At 42.1% G+C, this 16713-nt stretch overlaps 1 protein-coding gene across 1 annotated transcript in view; it reads right to left on the reverse strand.

Annotated features, from left to right (window-relative positions):
- adcy4 (adenylate cyclase 4) overlaps positions 1-16713 on the reverse strand; it is a 53817-nt gene that overhangs the window by 5136 nt on the left and 31968 nt on the right. Inside the window, 9 exon segments of the mRNA XM_003223847.4 lie at positions 2890-2997; positions 3517-3663; positions 4406-4564; positions 8378-8462; positions 9853-10037; positions 10809-10916; positions 12068-12205; positions 15828-15912; positions 16333-16430. Of these exon segments, the coding sequence (XP_003223895.2) occupies positions 2890-2997; positions 3517-3663; positions 4406-4564; positions 8378-8462; positions 9853-10037; positions 10809-10916; positions 12068-12205; positions 15828-15912; positions 16333-16430 (1113 nt within the window).

The following is a 16713-nucleotide window of genomic DNA, read 5'->3' on the forward strand; positions in this document are numbered from 1 at the left end:
TATATCCAAAAATCTAAATATATATCCAAAAAACAGGACTGTCCCAATCGTATATGAGTAGAAATAAGCGGTTCTTCTCTTGAAGTATAAGGACAAGTTTTTCATGTGAGTAAATGTCTGGTTTGCAAGTATATATTTATGATGTGTATTATTTGTAGACCCAACCGCCGGATGAAGACTCCTGTGAGTCGAAACCGGTTGCAGGTTTGAGTCAAGTTATATGGAAACTGGAGTCTACTCATATAATAAAGAACAGGACATTTACTCACATGAAAAACTTGTCCTTATACTTCAAGAGAAGAACCGCTTATTTCTACTCATATATGATTGGGACAGTCCTGTTTTTTGGATATATATTGAGATTTTTGGATATATATTGAGTTTGTTTGATTATTTTCATATCACCACAAGCAGTGGATTTTGGTCTTCATAGTTTAGAGAAACCCATTGTACTTTTGGGGACTATAATTCCCCAGTTTTTGCTGAATTCCAGCTCCCATGGCTCTAACCAAGACAGCCTACAGTCTGTGATGATGGGACTTGTCATTCTGGAAGGACCACAAGGATCCCTCCCCCAAACTAAAGGTTAGCGTACAACTGAGCTGCTTGGGAAATGACTGTGAAATTGCTGATAAGCAACTCACAGGAAATATAAGCATTCATAGCAAAGAAGAAACATTTTCTTGGTAACAAGAACAAATGATGCATCACCACCGTGCTATGTACAAAAACCACTGATGACATTGTGTGCAAATGCTGAAACAGACAAAGATGCAATCAGTGCTTCAAGGTCTGAAGCCCTCATTTCGCATTAGAGAGAAATTTGTAGAATGAAGAAGCAGCCACATGTATGGCCACGTGAGAAACAAAATACGAGAAGTAAGAATGTAGCCACAAATTAACATGCATCTGTCATATGAAAATACCATGAACGGCTATGGCGTTATTGTTTCAGAGCTGGTTAAAAATGTGTATATCAGAAAATATCAGGGCTCAAATGGAAGCTTTGAAGTTTGAATGGGAACTACCATGGGAGATGAACTGAACTATATGTTGCATGTCCACCTATTCCAGAACCATTGGTGAACATGATAGTTCACCATCAGCCAAGTCATTGATTTGGGTTGATGGGAATAAGGTTTCAAAATATCTGGAGAAACAACAGTTCCCCACCGATGACCTAGACCAGAGATGCAGAAAAGTGTGGTCCTCATGGGTCATTTTATAAAAAAGGAAAATCCACAGAAATAATTTCTGGAGGTTGTGTAAGGAAATTGACTTGTTTTAGTCTTTATCGGGCATTTGAGGTCTCTGGGATGCTATTTTTCTTGTAGGAAGTAACCCAAAAGCCAATCTTTGGGTCGTTCTTGTTGGGAAAAGGGTGTCTCATTGGGCTGAAATGACCAAGAGAAGGTCAAGAACATGGACACGTGCCACAACATCACAGGGGACATGGAAAGGGTAAAAAATGGCATTTAAGGGATGTTAGGATCAAAGACCTCCAAGGTCCCCTGAGGAGGCAATGCAACCTCTTGAACCCTGCCTGTTGGCCAGCCATGCCCTAGCTTTATATTATCAAGATCTGGATCTATTCTACTGTCTGGGCTGGCTAAGTGTTTCCTCTTGGACAGGAAGAAGTGTAATAAGGTTTCCTGTTCCAGCTCATGATTTCTACAAGTTCACGTTTAATGATGTAATTCTTACTTAATTTTACTCTTCAAGGAAATGGCATGTAATTTTGGCATTTTCTTTCCTGAATAACTTCACAGTTTGGGATTTATTCTGTGCAAAACTTCATGGGTATAGGAAAAAAGCACAGTCAATTTGAACAAATTGGTGAGTAGTTTTCACTTTTAAAGATGTATGGATGGAAATCCATCCCTTTAAAAACGTACTCAGTGTCAAGAATGCTATTACAGTAGAGTCTCACTTATCCAAACTTTGCTTATCCAAGCTTCTGGATTATCCAAGCCATTTTGGAAGTCAATGTTTTCAATATATCACAATATTTTGGTGCTAAATTCATAAATACAGTAATTACAACATAACATTACTGTGTATTGAACTACTTTTTCTGTCAAATTTGTTGTATAACATGATGTTTGGTGCTTAATTTGTAAAATCATAACCTAATTTGATGTTTAATAGGCTTTTCCTTAATCCCTCCTTATTATCCAAGATATTTGCTTATCCAAGCATCTGCCGGCCCGTTTAGCTTGGATAAGTGCGACTCTACTGTATTTTCAAAGTGATGCAGTTTCTACAACAAAGGCAAGAAATAAAAATTATCTTTCAGCGAAATGTATTGCATCTTGAGACTTTCTATGACGATATCCTCAGAAACTGCTACATACTCGTAACGCAAGGGAAAAGTTGTAATGCTTATTGGTATGCTTTTTACAAGACCACAGAAGTGAACACACTTCTTTCCCATGAAGGGTTTGATATTGTGATGAACCCCAATTTATAATCTGAAAACATTAAGACAACACCCCTAGCCTCATGCCCACCCCTGCCATTAGTCCACTTTTAAACATTCTTTAATTCCTCTGGACATTCCTTTTTGTTAAAGCTGTGTGTGATGAATGTGAAAGACTTTTCTGGACTTCATATCAATATGCCAAACCACAGGTAACACTGAACCATATTGAAATCAAGGACATCTGTTTCGGGAGTACCCTAGAATTGAACTGGAAAACCTAGAAAATACCTAGAGAGGCCATGTTTTGTTGGAAGTGGCTAACTGGGGGTCGTACCAAATATGAAGAAATTTTAATTGATGGTATAATTGGTCCTGCTGAAGCTAATGTGGGCAGCCACCAGAGGAGAGCAGTTTTAGCAATCCTGAATCCTACAACACTAGGACCTTGAAAGAGGAAAGATTATTACCTGTTGGTTATCCTGGCCAGCTGCCATATTCAAGCCAGTAGCTGCCATGTATGTGCTTCCAATGGTCTTGATCTTCTCAACTCCACTGAACTTGGGCTTCAGGAGAAGCTGTTTAAACAAAATATAGTCCATTGGTTATCCACTTTAGAATATTCTTGATGGACCCTGAGTAACAGTGCAATTTTTCTTCAAAGGTGGCTCATCCAAAAAGCTATGATATACATTAGATCTTCACAAGGTAGATATTATATTGGTAACCATTTTCTGGATAATTAGGTAATTTGGTAAGTAGTATTGGTGTACCCAATGACTGCTGGTGCCTGACATACCCTGGCCTGTATCCCATTGTTAATGCCAATGAAGAGAATGACATCAGAGTGAAAGGGGGGGGGGGAATCACAAACATTATACCTTCTACCACCATTTAGGTTCAGATCATCACCCTCTCCCATTGTACTGGAGTTAACCATTGCAAAGACCGAGAATACCCTCCTTTTAAATGGCCATTAGCTAGTAATGGCCTGCTCCAAATGCCTAGATACCAGGTGGATATCTGTAACAAACCAGGGGTTTTAATTTGAAGGGCATTTTTTAAAAAAAATCAAGAAATAATTGAACTCCCAGTACCTCATCAAAGTCAGCAATGATCTCATTAAGCAGACGAAGGCACTCAAGTCCTTCGTGGTTGACATTGGATTCCGAGTAGAATTCTTTGAAATCCGGTATGGAAGCGAAGAGAACGCAGACACAATCGTAAGACTGGTGATACAGATCCTGCTGGCAGAGAAAGGGCAAGAGAGGCAAGTTCAGACCTCTGCATGGGCAAAGTCCATCAAAAGTACTGTAGTTCCTCAGAGGATTCCACATCCAAAATTAGAGAGTAGAAAAAATTATTTAAACCTCTAGCCAACTACTTCTATGAGGAAGAATCATTGAGTGTTATGGGGAGATGCTGTGACCTGCAGCCCAGGGGTAACTGCAGTAGGTCAGGGGTCCAATTTTGTGGGGACCAAAAACACTCCCTAGGTGAGCTTGGGCTATTCCCTCTCTTAGTCTCAGAGCAAGATAGAGTAAGGCAATGTCAACCCCCTCTGAACAAATCTTGCCAAGAAGATTCCATGTTAGCGTCATCGTAGGGTCATAATAAGTCAGAATTTATTTATTTATTTATTTATTTATTTATTTATTTATTTATTTATTTGCAGTATTTATATTACGCCCTTCTCACCCCGAAGGGGACTCAGGGCGGATCACATTGCACACATATAAGGCAAACATTCAATGCCATAACATAGAACAGAGACAGAGACAGACGCAGGCACGGGCTGGTCTCGAACTCATGACTTCTTGGTCAGGGTGATTTGTTGCAGCTGACTGCTAACCAGCCTGCGCCACAGCACCATAGAAACAACTGAAAGGCACCCAACAGCAGAACCAGACTAAATGAAGGAGATACATCCCATGTGGTGCCAAGCCTCCACCACCAGGCTTTAGCGACCAAAGCTCCAAGGCTCACCTCATTGCGCCGGTTTTGGCGGATGAACTGCTGTGCAACATCAGCTGGCAGCACATTCTCCAGCAAGACACGGTTGAGGTTCTCCATGGTTTCAATCTCCTCACGTTCTTTCTTGAACTTCTTTTTCCAAAGGAAATCTAAGCGGCAATAATACTCATTCTGAGATAGAGAAAGAGGGAGAGAATGTTAAACTGTGAATTCTTACAGACCGGGATATTTCCTTTCATAAAGCACTGAATAAATAATAAATATGGCTTTTGTATATAGGTATTTCTTCTGCATTGTTTGCTGCTTTACCTTTTAAGGCTTCTCCCTATGGAATTCTGAGATTTGTAGTTCAATGAGATTTGCAATGGCCCCTATCTACTGGGAAATGATTCTAGAACCCCAGTGGATATCAGAATGGTCCAGAAATCAGCTCCATAGCTATGCCAATTGGTTACCACAATCTCTTTCGTTCCTGGAAGCTCTCCTTCAATGAGCAGCAGATGACTCGGGAACTGATTCTACCAGCATCACCACCAGATTCGACCATGGTGGAACATGCCTTGGGGCTGCCTTTGGAGAGTGTTCAGAAACATCAGCTGAGACAAAGAGCTGCAGCCAGATTGTCAACTGGGACTGGACAAAAGGAACAGGCAACTCCCTGGGGCTGCTGGGGTGCAAATATTGGGCCAGAAAGTGACCCCCAGCTTCTCCACAGTTGCTTACCATGAGATTTCCCTATCTAGTTTTCCTGGTCTCTAGCAGAAGATGTCTCTCAAGACCTGATCCTTTCTTAAACAGAGATACAAGAGCTGGGGTGACAACTTTTTGCATTGTTCCTTCTGCTGAGATGTTCCTTTCCCCGAAACCAGCAATAACCAAGATAACAATCCACACCACAAAGAAGAAGAAAAAAGAGAACTCGTATCTCCTTAACCACTCAGGTACATCAATCTCAATAAATTTGCTGGGCTAATGCTTGCCAGAATGTCAACTGTTCAAAACCACAGTCAAAAGGGTGGGGGGAGGAGAGGAGATCTGTCCTAGAAAGAGGGCAGGAAACTATGTTTTATTGCATTGCATGCAAAAGCAAATAGACATCCCACCCACACAGGCAATAGTATTCAAAGACACAGCTGCATAATTCTGGAATAGACCTGGTCAGTCTGTAGCACTCCAGGTGTTTGGGCCTCCAACTCCCAGAAATCTCAGGCAGTTTACCGGCTGTTAGGAATTGTGGAAGTTGAGGTCCAAAACACCTGGAGTGCCACAGATTGGCCAGACCTGGTGTGGAATATCAATACTGGAAGCACCTTTGAGAAAAAGAGTTCATCTACACCGGGCAGTTTGCCGAGAGTAAATATGCCCAGGAGTGTATTTTTTCAGACAGCCCAAGAGTGCATCTGTTCCATTGGCACAGCCTGAATGTCACTACCATTACCAGAAACCTCTCATCTTTCTTGCTCTATTGATGTCAGAATGGAGTACCCACATAACCAGGAAGAAGGGGGGAGATGATCATCCCTTTCCTTCTTGCCAGTTGTGAACCTGCCCCATTCCAATCTTAGCAGAGGAGCCCACAACAGCCAGGGGCTCAAGACAACCCAGTCACTCTAACCATCACACTACACTAGCTCCCATCACTACCAGGGCTGTGCAATTCGGCTAAATCCCGTACCATTTTTAATGTCCAAATTTCGGTCCCCACACCCTGATCCATTTTTTGGGAGCCTTCCAAGTCCTGGTGGGCAAAATTCCATTTTTTGATCCAGCAGCTGAATGATCCACAAAGATCTAGCCAATTGGCGGCAATGGGGGAACTTCCCAGGCTCCCCTTTCTGTCATTTTTTCCTTTAACTAGACCTGGGTTAAACTACCTCTTCACAGGGGGCTAAAATTGGTGGCATGCATCAGTTTAGCCCAGGTGACCCATGCAGGCCCAGCCAAACACGGGAAGCTGACCACGAGACCTGGCCCCGCCTCCTGCACCCTGGCCCTGCCTCCCACGCAGCATGAGAGGCGGGGTCAGGGTGCGGAGCGCAGGAGGTGGGGGCAGGGCATGCCGCGCACCCTGGCCTGGCTGGCCTGGCCCAGCCAAACTGGCCCAGCCAGGCTGCAGCGGGAGTCTTTCCAGGCCGAAGCGAAGGCCCAGCCAGCCTGGCTGGGCCTTCGCCATGGCCTGGAAGGACTTTCCCGCTGTGCCCTGGCCCCACCTCCTGTGCAGCACAAGAGGCGTGGCGATAGGCATGGAAGGCTGGGCTGGGCCTTCGTCGCAGCCTGGAAGGACCCCGCCGCTGCGGGAGGTGTGGCCACATGACACGGGAGGCGGGGTCAGGGCACGTGGCATGGGAGGCGGGGCCAGGTCTGGCCCCACCTCCTGCATTGCACGGCCCCGCCTCCCACAGTGCAGGGGATGTGCAAAAAAAATTTTTTTGCATACCCTTTTTAATATCCTCGGGACGGTTCTGCACCCATGGATCCCTTTCTGGGATCTTTTCTCTGTATATCCTTCAATAAGACCTGGGTTTAAGGCATCAGACTTAAGGAACCATCCTTTCTGGGATCCTTTCTTCTTATATCCTTCAATAAGATCTGGGTTTAAGACTAAGACTTAAGAAACCACCCTTTCTGGAATCCTTTCTTCTCATATCCTTCAATAAGGCCTGGATTTAAGTCATCAGGCTTAAGAAACCACCCTTTCTGGGATCCTTTCACCTTATATCCTTCAATGAGACCTGGATTTAATGCATTGGACCTAAGAAACCACCTTTTCTGGCATCATTTCTCCTCAACGCCCTTTCAATCAAGCTGAGTTAAGACACCCTTTAAAAAGACTAATTTCAGTGGGGGGCACACCACCTGAAAGAGCATTAGCTAGCCATTCTTTTAAAAAATATAAATTATGTCTTCATTTTATGGCGGCTTTAGAAATGGCAAGATACCTCTACCCCACATTTGAAGCTTGTGAAGGACACCATCAGTGGCAGGTTATTAAATGTGTAGAAAATAAATGTTTATTCATTGCTATTTGAGTCAAAAAGCAAGGCAAGCGATGCAGAGCTGAGAATTTAGATCACCAGCGGACTGGAGCACGATCTGTCTCTCCCAGAAGCCTGCTCACAACAGAAAAATGGAGACCCAGCTTGGCTAAAGGACATGTAATTGCTTTCCTCTGTTCTGACTGGTTTAACAGGGTTCACAGGGAAGCCCCGTGCAGGCATGCGGCTGCCTCTCTGCACTCTGAAACCAAAAGTAGCTGTGGTTGGCAGCTGCATGGACTGTTGCGGCTGAAACAAAGATGGTAGCAGAGCCTCTGCTATTACGGCTGTCCGAAACAAATGAAATAGCCAGAGACAATTTTTTAAAAAAGATCCATACACAGCCCAAATCACTACCACATAACCATGGGGATAATGATCACTTTGGATGCACTTTTCTGCACCATGTGATCCACCAAAATGGGAGTCAATTTAGTTCAGTGATCGGAAAACATTAATGGAGGCAATGGCAGCAATACGGGCATGATCAAGCCACTTTGGCTGCACTGGTGAGCGCAGGGACAGGGCGATGGCACAATTGTCCAGTCTGGACAAGAGATCGGGCCAAATTAAGCCCAGTCCTGATGTCCAGGTTGCCCTGAAGTTCCAGGATACTCCGGAGTTTACATGAAACTCCAGCTCATCCCTCTACTTTGCCCTAGAATGCAATGGAGGCCATTGCGCACCATGGGAGCAGCCAGCCTTGCATTTGAGTTGAGTTTGTTTGTGTTTTTGATATAATTGAAAGAAAGAGGATAGGATCATGATATTTTCTAGACTTAATGTGCAGAAAACTTGTTTTCTGCAGAGAAACGTTTTCTACACAAAAAATAGGGCTTTTCATACAGATGTTGTATTCTGCCCCCCCCCCCCAATGCTTTTTTGTACACACACACACACGAATTTTTATGCAGAATATGTCCCAAATTGGGAGAGGAAATGAATTTACCTGCCTCGCCAAAGCCAAGAGTGTGAAGAAGAAGACAAAGAACGAGAATGCTCCCATCACCTTGGGTTCCTTCAGCACGCCGGGCCTGAATGTGGAGGATTAAAGAGAGGAGAACATCACACCTGGGGTCTCACACCTGGACCATCATACATCATTCAGATCTCTCCAGAGAGAAACACACAACAACACAAAGCCTGTGGTCATCATTATCGCTTTGTGTGGCAGTGTGTTCCATAAATTCTCTCATTTTGAAATGAGCTCAGTAATTTCCTGAGAGAATGATATGTTTCAAAACAAATAAGATATGATCTTGTTTGGTTTTGATCTGTCCTGGTTAGCAATAAAGAAACAGTGCCTCAAAGTTCTCAAGTCCTAGATAATTTTTGCTGCACAACCCAAATCTAGAGATGCTACATGGAAACGCTTAGGTAAAGCATCAAAACATTAACCACATGTGTTTTCTCAGACCTCTGCATAACCATCAGATTTCATAGCCATGGGTTTCCCTTGCCTTGCCTCCTCCATGAATGTATCAAACTTTATAAAACCATCAAAGCTAACAGTCATCATCACAACAGCAAAAAGTGTATATATTTGTAAACATTCGTCATATTCTGACCTTTCATAATTTTTAAACTTACATTTATAACATTTATATCCCTGTTTTCACGCAGGTAATACACATGTACCTTCACTACTTGATTTTCTTCTTGTAACAACAACTTTTTAAAGGTAGGTCAGGCTGACCCAATTGTCATGTCAAGACTATCGCAGGACCTAGGATTTTAGAGTCAAACTCTAATGCTATAAAAGGCAGTATTCTGGTTCAACAGTTGTATCCCCACATCAACCATTCATGGCTTGGAAATATATATTATTAATAATCCAAAAAGCAAACCTTGATTTTACCTTTTTACATCAGGGATGCTTCATTGTATATAATGGGACTTGAGAATCTACAGATTTTATATCTACAAGGAGGTCTTGGGATCAAACCCAGTGGATACCAGTATACCATAGCATGGTAACCAAGCACTTATTGCACAGATTTTGCCATGTAAATAAAGATGACCAAGCCTAGCAACTCTCACTGTGAGATTCCTTTTTCCTGAGGACTGGGGAAGAGTATTTCCAGCCCTAAAATCTATCACACAATGTGTTTAATGATTTGGTGGTGACTTGAACTAGAATCTGATAAGTTCCAGTTCAGGACTTTAACCACCACCCTACATTAGCTTTCATCTCTACAAATATAACCACAAGGATGATGATGCTTTGCTTTTCTTTGTAAGGTCAAGCCCCTGGATCATCTTTTGGCTGCTCTTTTCTGCACCATGCTTACTGTGGTCCATCAAAATGAGAGTCAATAAGGTTCAGTGACTGAAAACCCTTAAGGCAATAGACCTTTGGCAGCCTGAACTTCATTTCTCTCCTTCCACAGGGAGTAGGCTATAGGCTTCAGGAGAAGTCCTTACCTGAGACCGGTCTGATTGGGATACAGGAAGGAAACATAGCAGTCAGAGAGCCACGAGTGAGTCTGAAGGAACAACACATTGTAGATGATGAGGCAGAGCACCAACATGGTCAGCTTGAGCTCAAAGTTCATGTGCAGGAAGAGGGAACATGAGAGGAACCCCAAGATACAACAGTAGATGTAGTACTAGGGGGAAAAGAGAACAGTACAGGTAGGAAAAAATACAGTTGGTCATTAGAAGTATTGTCCATCAGCAATACCAATTTGCCAATATAGTTACCTCTTTATAATTATGGAATCAACATTTGTGGATGTGGTTATTCACAGATTTTATTAAGATGCTTGCTCTAAAGACATCTAGATCCTCCAGGCTAACTCTATGCTCAACTTCCACTAAAAAATAAGAACTCTCCAGGAATCTCTAAGGCCCCTTCTACACTGCCATATAATCTAGTACAAAACAGATAATCTGGATCTATATGGCAGTGTAGAAGGGGTTTATGTATTCCATTGCAATTCTCTGGACAACGTTTGGCAAAGTTGACTATAAGGTGGCCCTGGAGGGTCTAGAGCAGGATTAGAGAGCCAGTTCACAGTCCCTCAGACTGTTGGGGGGGGAAGGCACACTATAGTTTGAAAAAATGAATTACTATGCACACCAACTTACCAGAATTCTGGTAAACTTACCAGAATTTCAGTGGGAATTGTGGGCCTGCTTTTGGCTGATAAGATAGGATAGTTGTTGTTGTTGTTGTGTGCCTTCAAGTCATTTCATACTTAAGTCTAAAGTTTAGGGCATGTGCCAGGTAAATTACCTTGGAGGACAGCGTCCGACCTGCAACCATAGTTTGGGCACCCCTGACCTAGAGAGGTGTTTCCTCAGGGGGTAGGAGGATAACTTTTATTCCAAAGTTTTTGCACTGTTGCTGCTGTATTTCCAGAAGGACACATACTTACTGGAACACAGAAGAGGTTGTCAACGGGAATAAACTCTTGGGTGATGTTCACACCAACCATGGTGGAATTTTGAGGTCTTGAATGACACAAGGCCTCTGGCATAAAGAACTAAGAAAAAGTGTTAGAAAAAAAAGTATCAGAAGAGATGCTACAAGGCACACAAGTGAGCAGAAGAGTATACTGTGGCTTAGATCCATACTGGGATGGTACCTACACTACATAAGCCCTTTGTTAGGTCTACAAAATCCTGGGATTTGTACTTTGTGAGATTGTTAAATCTCTCTTCTGAGGAACTTGAGTGAAATAGCTCATTATAAGGGCTTAGGACAGTGGTGCTCAACCTGTGGGTCCCCAGGTGTTTTGGTCTACAACTCCTGGAAACCCCAGTTTACCAGTTGTTAGGATTTCTGGGAGTTGAAGGCCAAAACACCTGGGGACCCACAGTCTAGAACCTTCCAGTAGGGAATTCTAAGTAATCACTGACATTTACAGGTATCACTTTTGCAGATTTGATTATTCACCCATTTGATTAACATTTTCTCTATAGGAACATCTAATCCTACAGAGTGATTTTATGGTCAATATCTGCTGGAGGTTGAGCAACCAGTCACTATGAAGAACCTGGGCATATCTAGAGGGAATGCTTCTCTAGCAATTTCTAGATCCTCCAGGTCAATTCTGTGGTCAACTTCTGGCAAAAGACCAAAGTCCCATCTATGCTGCCATATAATGCTGGTTCAAACTGCATTATATGGTCAATTTACCTGCATTGAACTGCATTCTATGGCAGCGAGTGATTCCTAAAGAGGTATTATTCACCCAGGTTTTTTAAAAGGTATGTTTTTATCCACATTTCCATCCTTTTATGGGGTTCTTGTGCTTCAGCCTCCATTAAAGTGGAGGGGTTAGTGTACTCTTTGAAGTTTTCCGACTTGTCTTCTCCTATTCTAAATTTTCACATGTAAGCTAGTTATTACTTCTGTGGCCCAAAAAAGCTGTTACTAATGCTTTTTAAAAGTATTGACTCAGTTCCCACACAGTGAAATTATTGGTTTTGGAATCCAAAGTGCAAATTAACTTTCATGCTTCCAAGTTACAGTCTGCTTCCAGAAAGAGCCAATAAATTCATTTTATACTTGTCCCTGAAATGAAAAATGTCATAAAATTTAGTTTTCTTCCCATGTATTCCCTCACAGTTCAGCCATCCCCCAGATTTCCACTGTCCTGTCTTTCACAATCTCCCTATCTCGACCACGTACCAGATTCAGAACAGCCATGGTGAGGACCACAAGGATGGTGACGATGCCCAGAGAGACCCGCAGCCACGGCTGAGTGCAGACACTGGCCGAAATGGATGGAACCCAGTAGAAGATCTTCGGGCCTTTCAATAAACACTTCTGGCCCAAAAAAGGAGACATAAAAAAGAAGAAGATCCAGAATCCTGTTTTAATTCTAAGTTCCTCTTATTGCTCCCTCAATTCTAACATTTTTCAGATCACATTTTCTATTTCAGGACATAACTCTCTTTGATTATAAAGAACTAGCTGTGCCCGGCCACGCGTTGCTGTGGCGAAGTCTGGTGGTATGGGAAATAAAGTATTGAGGAATTGGTGGTAGTTAAGGTAAAGGGTAAAGGTTTTCCCCTGACATTAAGTCCAGTCATGTCTGACTCTGGGGGTTGGTGCTCATCTCCATTTCTAAGCTGAAGAGCCGGCGTTGTCCGTAGACTCCTCCAAGGTCATGTGGGATGACTGCATGGAGCGGCGTTACCTTCCCACTGGAGCAGTACCTATTGATGCACTCACATTTGTATGTTTTTGAACTTCTGGGTTGGCAGAAGCTGGGGCTAACAGTGGGGGCTCTCTCCGCTCCCCCAATTCAAACCTGTGGCCTTTCGGTCCAGAAGTTCAGCAGCTCAGCGCTTTAACACATTGCGCCATCAGGGGATATTATTTCCTAAAGGTTGTGAATATACAGTATTTCTGAATGTTTTTTTTTTCCTGTTGGACACAAGTATGAATGCTGCAATTAGGAAGATGATTAGGATGTAATGGCCTTGCAGCTTTAAAGCCTGGCTGTTTCCTCCCTGAGTGAATTTTTTGTTGGGAGGTGTTAGCTGGCCCTGATTGTTTCCTGTCTGGAATTCCCTTGTTTTCAGAGTGGTGTTGTTTGCGATATTTTATGTGCTTCTACTGTCTGTGGCCCTGAGAAAACAGAGGATTTGCCAGACTTTGATGATGGGAATAGTTTGTTGTGAGGTGTTAGCTGGCCCTGATTGTTTCCTGTGTGGAATTCCCCTGTTTATTTACTGTCCTGGTTTTAGAGATTATATTGTTCTGCATTATTCTATCCCAGTAATTATTTCATATTAAAGTAGAATCTCACTTATCCAACATTCGCTTATACAATGTTCTGGATTATCCAACGCAGTCTGCCTTTTCATAATCAATGTTTTTGTAGTCAGTGTTTTAAATTCATTGTGATAATTTAGTGGTAAATTTGTAAATACAGTACAGTAGAGTCCCACTTATCCAACATAAACGGGCTGGCAGAATATTGGATAAGTGAATATGTTGGATAATAAGGACATTAAGGAAAAGCCTATTAAACATCAAATTAGGTTATGATTTTACAAATGAAGCACCAAAATATCATGTTAGACAACAAATTTGGCAGAAAAAGTAGTTCAATACACAGTAATGCTATGTAGTAATTACTGTATTTATGAATTTAGCACCAAAATATCACGATATATTGAAAACATTGACTACAAAAATGCATTGGATAATCCAGAACATTGGATAAGCGAGTGCTGGATAAGTGAGACTCTACTGTAATTACTACATAGCATTACTGCGCATGGAATTACATTTTCTGTCAAATTTGTTGTATAATATGATGTTTTGGTGCTTAATTTGTATAACGATTACCTAATTTGATGTTTAATAGGCTTTTCCTTAATCCCTTCTTATTATCCAACATATTCACTTATTCTGCCGGCCTGTTTATGTTGGATAAGTGAGAGTCTACTGTTTATTGATAATCTTATATTATCTGCTTAGAACTGGATTATATGAGGACCCTTCTTCACAGCTGTATAAAATGCCCACTGAAGTGGATTATATGGCAGTGTGGAGTCAACATAATCCAGTGCAAAGCAGATAATATAAGATTATAAATGGGTTATATAGCTGTGTTGAAGGGCCTTGAGTCTACACTGCTATATAATCCAAATTAGATAGCCTAAGTCTGCCTGTCCCCTAACTGAACCCTGGCTGTCTCTTGGCTTGCTAGGAGTTGGTTGCTAGGAGACGAAGTGGGCAGAGATTAGCCCTCTAAACTGGCAGCAATTGGATAAAAAAAATATTGCTCTCCCTCTAATTAGGACATTGTTTTTCTTTTCTTTTTGTTGTATCAACCTGGAGGCATGGATGATGGGTTGTGTTGTCAAATTTCGAGGTTGCGGGGCCTGTACTTTTGTTGTTTTGTGAGTCGCCGTGATGCCATCACTCTTTTATATAGATAGATAGGATATAAAGATTCATCTATTTCATTCTGACATGCAGAAATGAAACATTTCAAACATTTCTTCACACTGGTCAGCTTTATGAGAGCTTTACAATAATTCTGAGTGATCTTTCACATACAGGAATTTTTACTAAAATTTTGCAAAAGTTTTCTTGCACGACAAACATGTCTTTTTCAGGAAAAAAGCTTAGTGCAAAATACTTGTTTTTGGTACAAAATGCATATTTTAACAATATTGCTGGCTGCTTCTAATAGAGAAAAGTGCTGGTCTTTTAGACAAGGAGGAAATAATATGCGGCGATGGAGATGTGGTGGAGGCTCCTTCTTTGGAGGCTTTTAAGCAAAGGCTGGATGGCCATCTGTCGGGGGTGCTTTGAATGCGATTTCCTGCTTCTTAGCGGGGGGTTGGACTAGAGGCCCATGAGGTCTCTTCCAACTCTACTATTCTATGATTCTATGATTCTATGTCCTTCAGTTGCCTGTTGCAAGGCATCCCTTTCTGTTCAAGAATGAAAATATTTGTGCAGATTCTTTACATCCTTAATAGCAGTGGTTTGTGCCAAATTGGACTGTGACTACGCAATTTCAATATATTCCACCACATTTTGCACTTTTATTCACTGCCCCCTTTCTCTTTCTAGTGGTGGTCCCAATTAAATATCTGACACCTTACATTTAGAGCTGCTTTTAAAATGTCCCAGTTTCTTTCTCCTCCTCCTCCTCCTACCTTTTCCTTTGGCCTTTAATTCAATTGCTGCAAACTGAATTAAAAATCCAAAAGTAATTTGCATTGAATTTAGTCCGTAGCAATGAACAAGAAGGTAACAAGCCATGCCATATTTTCCCCTTCTGGAGAAGGACCCCTTCCCTTGTGCCTCTCAAGAAAAAGCAAGCCATTTTATTTCCTTTCGCCATCTGCTTTGCAGAGCATATATATGCCTTTGATCATCAGCCACATAAAAATAGGCAGCTGGGACTTTCAATATTATTATTAGTTCCCTATAAATGTAGGACACAGAGAACTTCCTCTAGTAAACCCCTGGCCACAGATTTTCACAAGAAAACTACATAAGGAGAAATGCCCTTAATGCCCTCTAGGTTCTTGAATAGCAATAGGTAAAGGTAAAAGTTTTCCCCTGACATTGTCTAGTCATATTCAACTTTGGGGGTTGGTGCTCATCTCAATTTCTAAGCCGAAGAGCCGGCATTGTCCATAAACACCTCCAAAGTCATGTGGCCGGCATGACTGCATGGAGCACTGTAACCTTCCCGCTGGAGCGGTACCTATTGATCCACTCACATTTGCATTTTTTCGAACTACTAGGTTGGCAGAAACTGCGGCTAACAGCGGGAGCTCACCTGCTCCCCGGATTTGAACCGCCGACCTTTCAGTCAGCAAATTCAGCAACTCAGCGGTTTAACCTGCTGCACCATCGGAGGCTCCAGAATAGAAATATCTAGCAGTAAAATGACAAAAACAAGATGACTTACTGCCAAGTGTCCAGAAAAGCAGGTAAGGAGAAGGAGGAGAAAGATGAAGAAGGAAATTCCATAGGAGATCCCCAAGGCTTCTGTCCTGGATGAGGAGAAAGCAGACAAAACATCAGAAGTTTAATTCTGCAAATGGGATCCTGTATAATATTCAAGTACATTGTCCTAGAAGGAAAACACTAGACAGACTTGTACTGCTCACTCCATTGGGGTGTGAGACCAATTTCTCAGTAAATCTGAATTGTTATTTTTAATGGTGCCGGACCTTGGGAGTCAATAAGATGAATAAATAAGGAACAGTTCCTTGGAACAAGGAAGACGTTGACTAGCAGAATTCAGGAATAATGAGTCCATTCTACCTGCTGTTTTTATGAATGAGGCCTTGTGAATGAGGCATTGTAAAAAAAATTAAGGGTTAGGGAACAGGACTATACACTGTTGTTTTTATGCAAAACGTATTTTCCATGCACCCTTTGAGAACCCCCAGGCCCACATTTCTCCTTACTTATAAACCACGAGGATCTGGATGACAAAGTTGGAGATGAAAACCAGGAAGGTGCAAACGGTGTAGTAATTGAAAGACGGGAGTGCCGAGAACCGGTACTAGAGCAGAGGAAGAAGAGAAATGAAGGAAGGATTATCATGAGCAGACAGGAATATAGGATCAACAAAAAGAACATATCTTTTCTTTACAAGCCTTCTGTCTCATTTTATTCCATTCTGATTTGCACCAGGGTAGTTTCCACCATGTAACCTGTGCCATTTCATCACCCAAGATGGGAGGAAGTCAACTGTTGCTCTCAACTTCCTGGGATACTACAGCTTCCATCACTCCTGAATCTGAGCCATGTTGTCTGGGGTTGATGCAAATTCTAGTCCAACACAT

The sequence above is a fragment of the Anolis carolinensis genome, chromosome 6, assembly GCF_035594765.1.
Source record: "Anolis carolinensis isolate JA03-04 chromosome 6, rAnoCar3.1.pri, whole genome shotgun sequence".
Classification (NCBI taxonomy): Eukaryota; Metazoa; Chordata; class Lepidosauria; order Squamata; family Dactyloidae; genus Anolis; species Anolis carolinensis.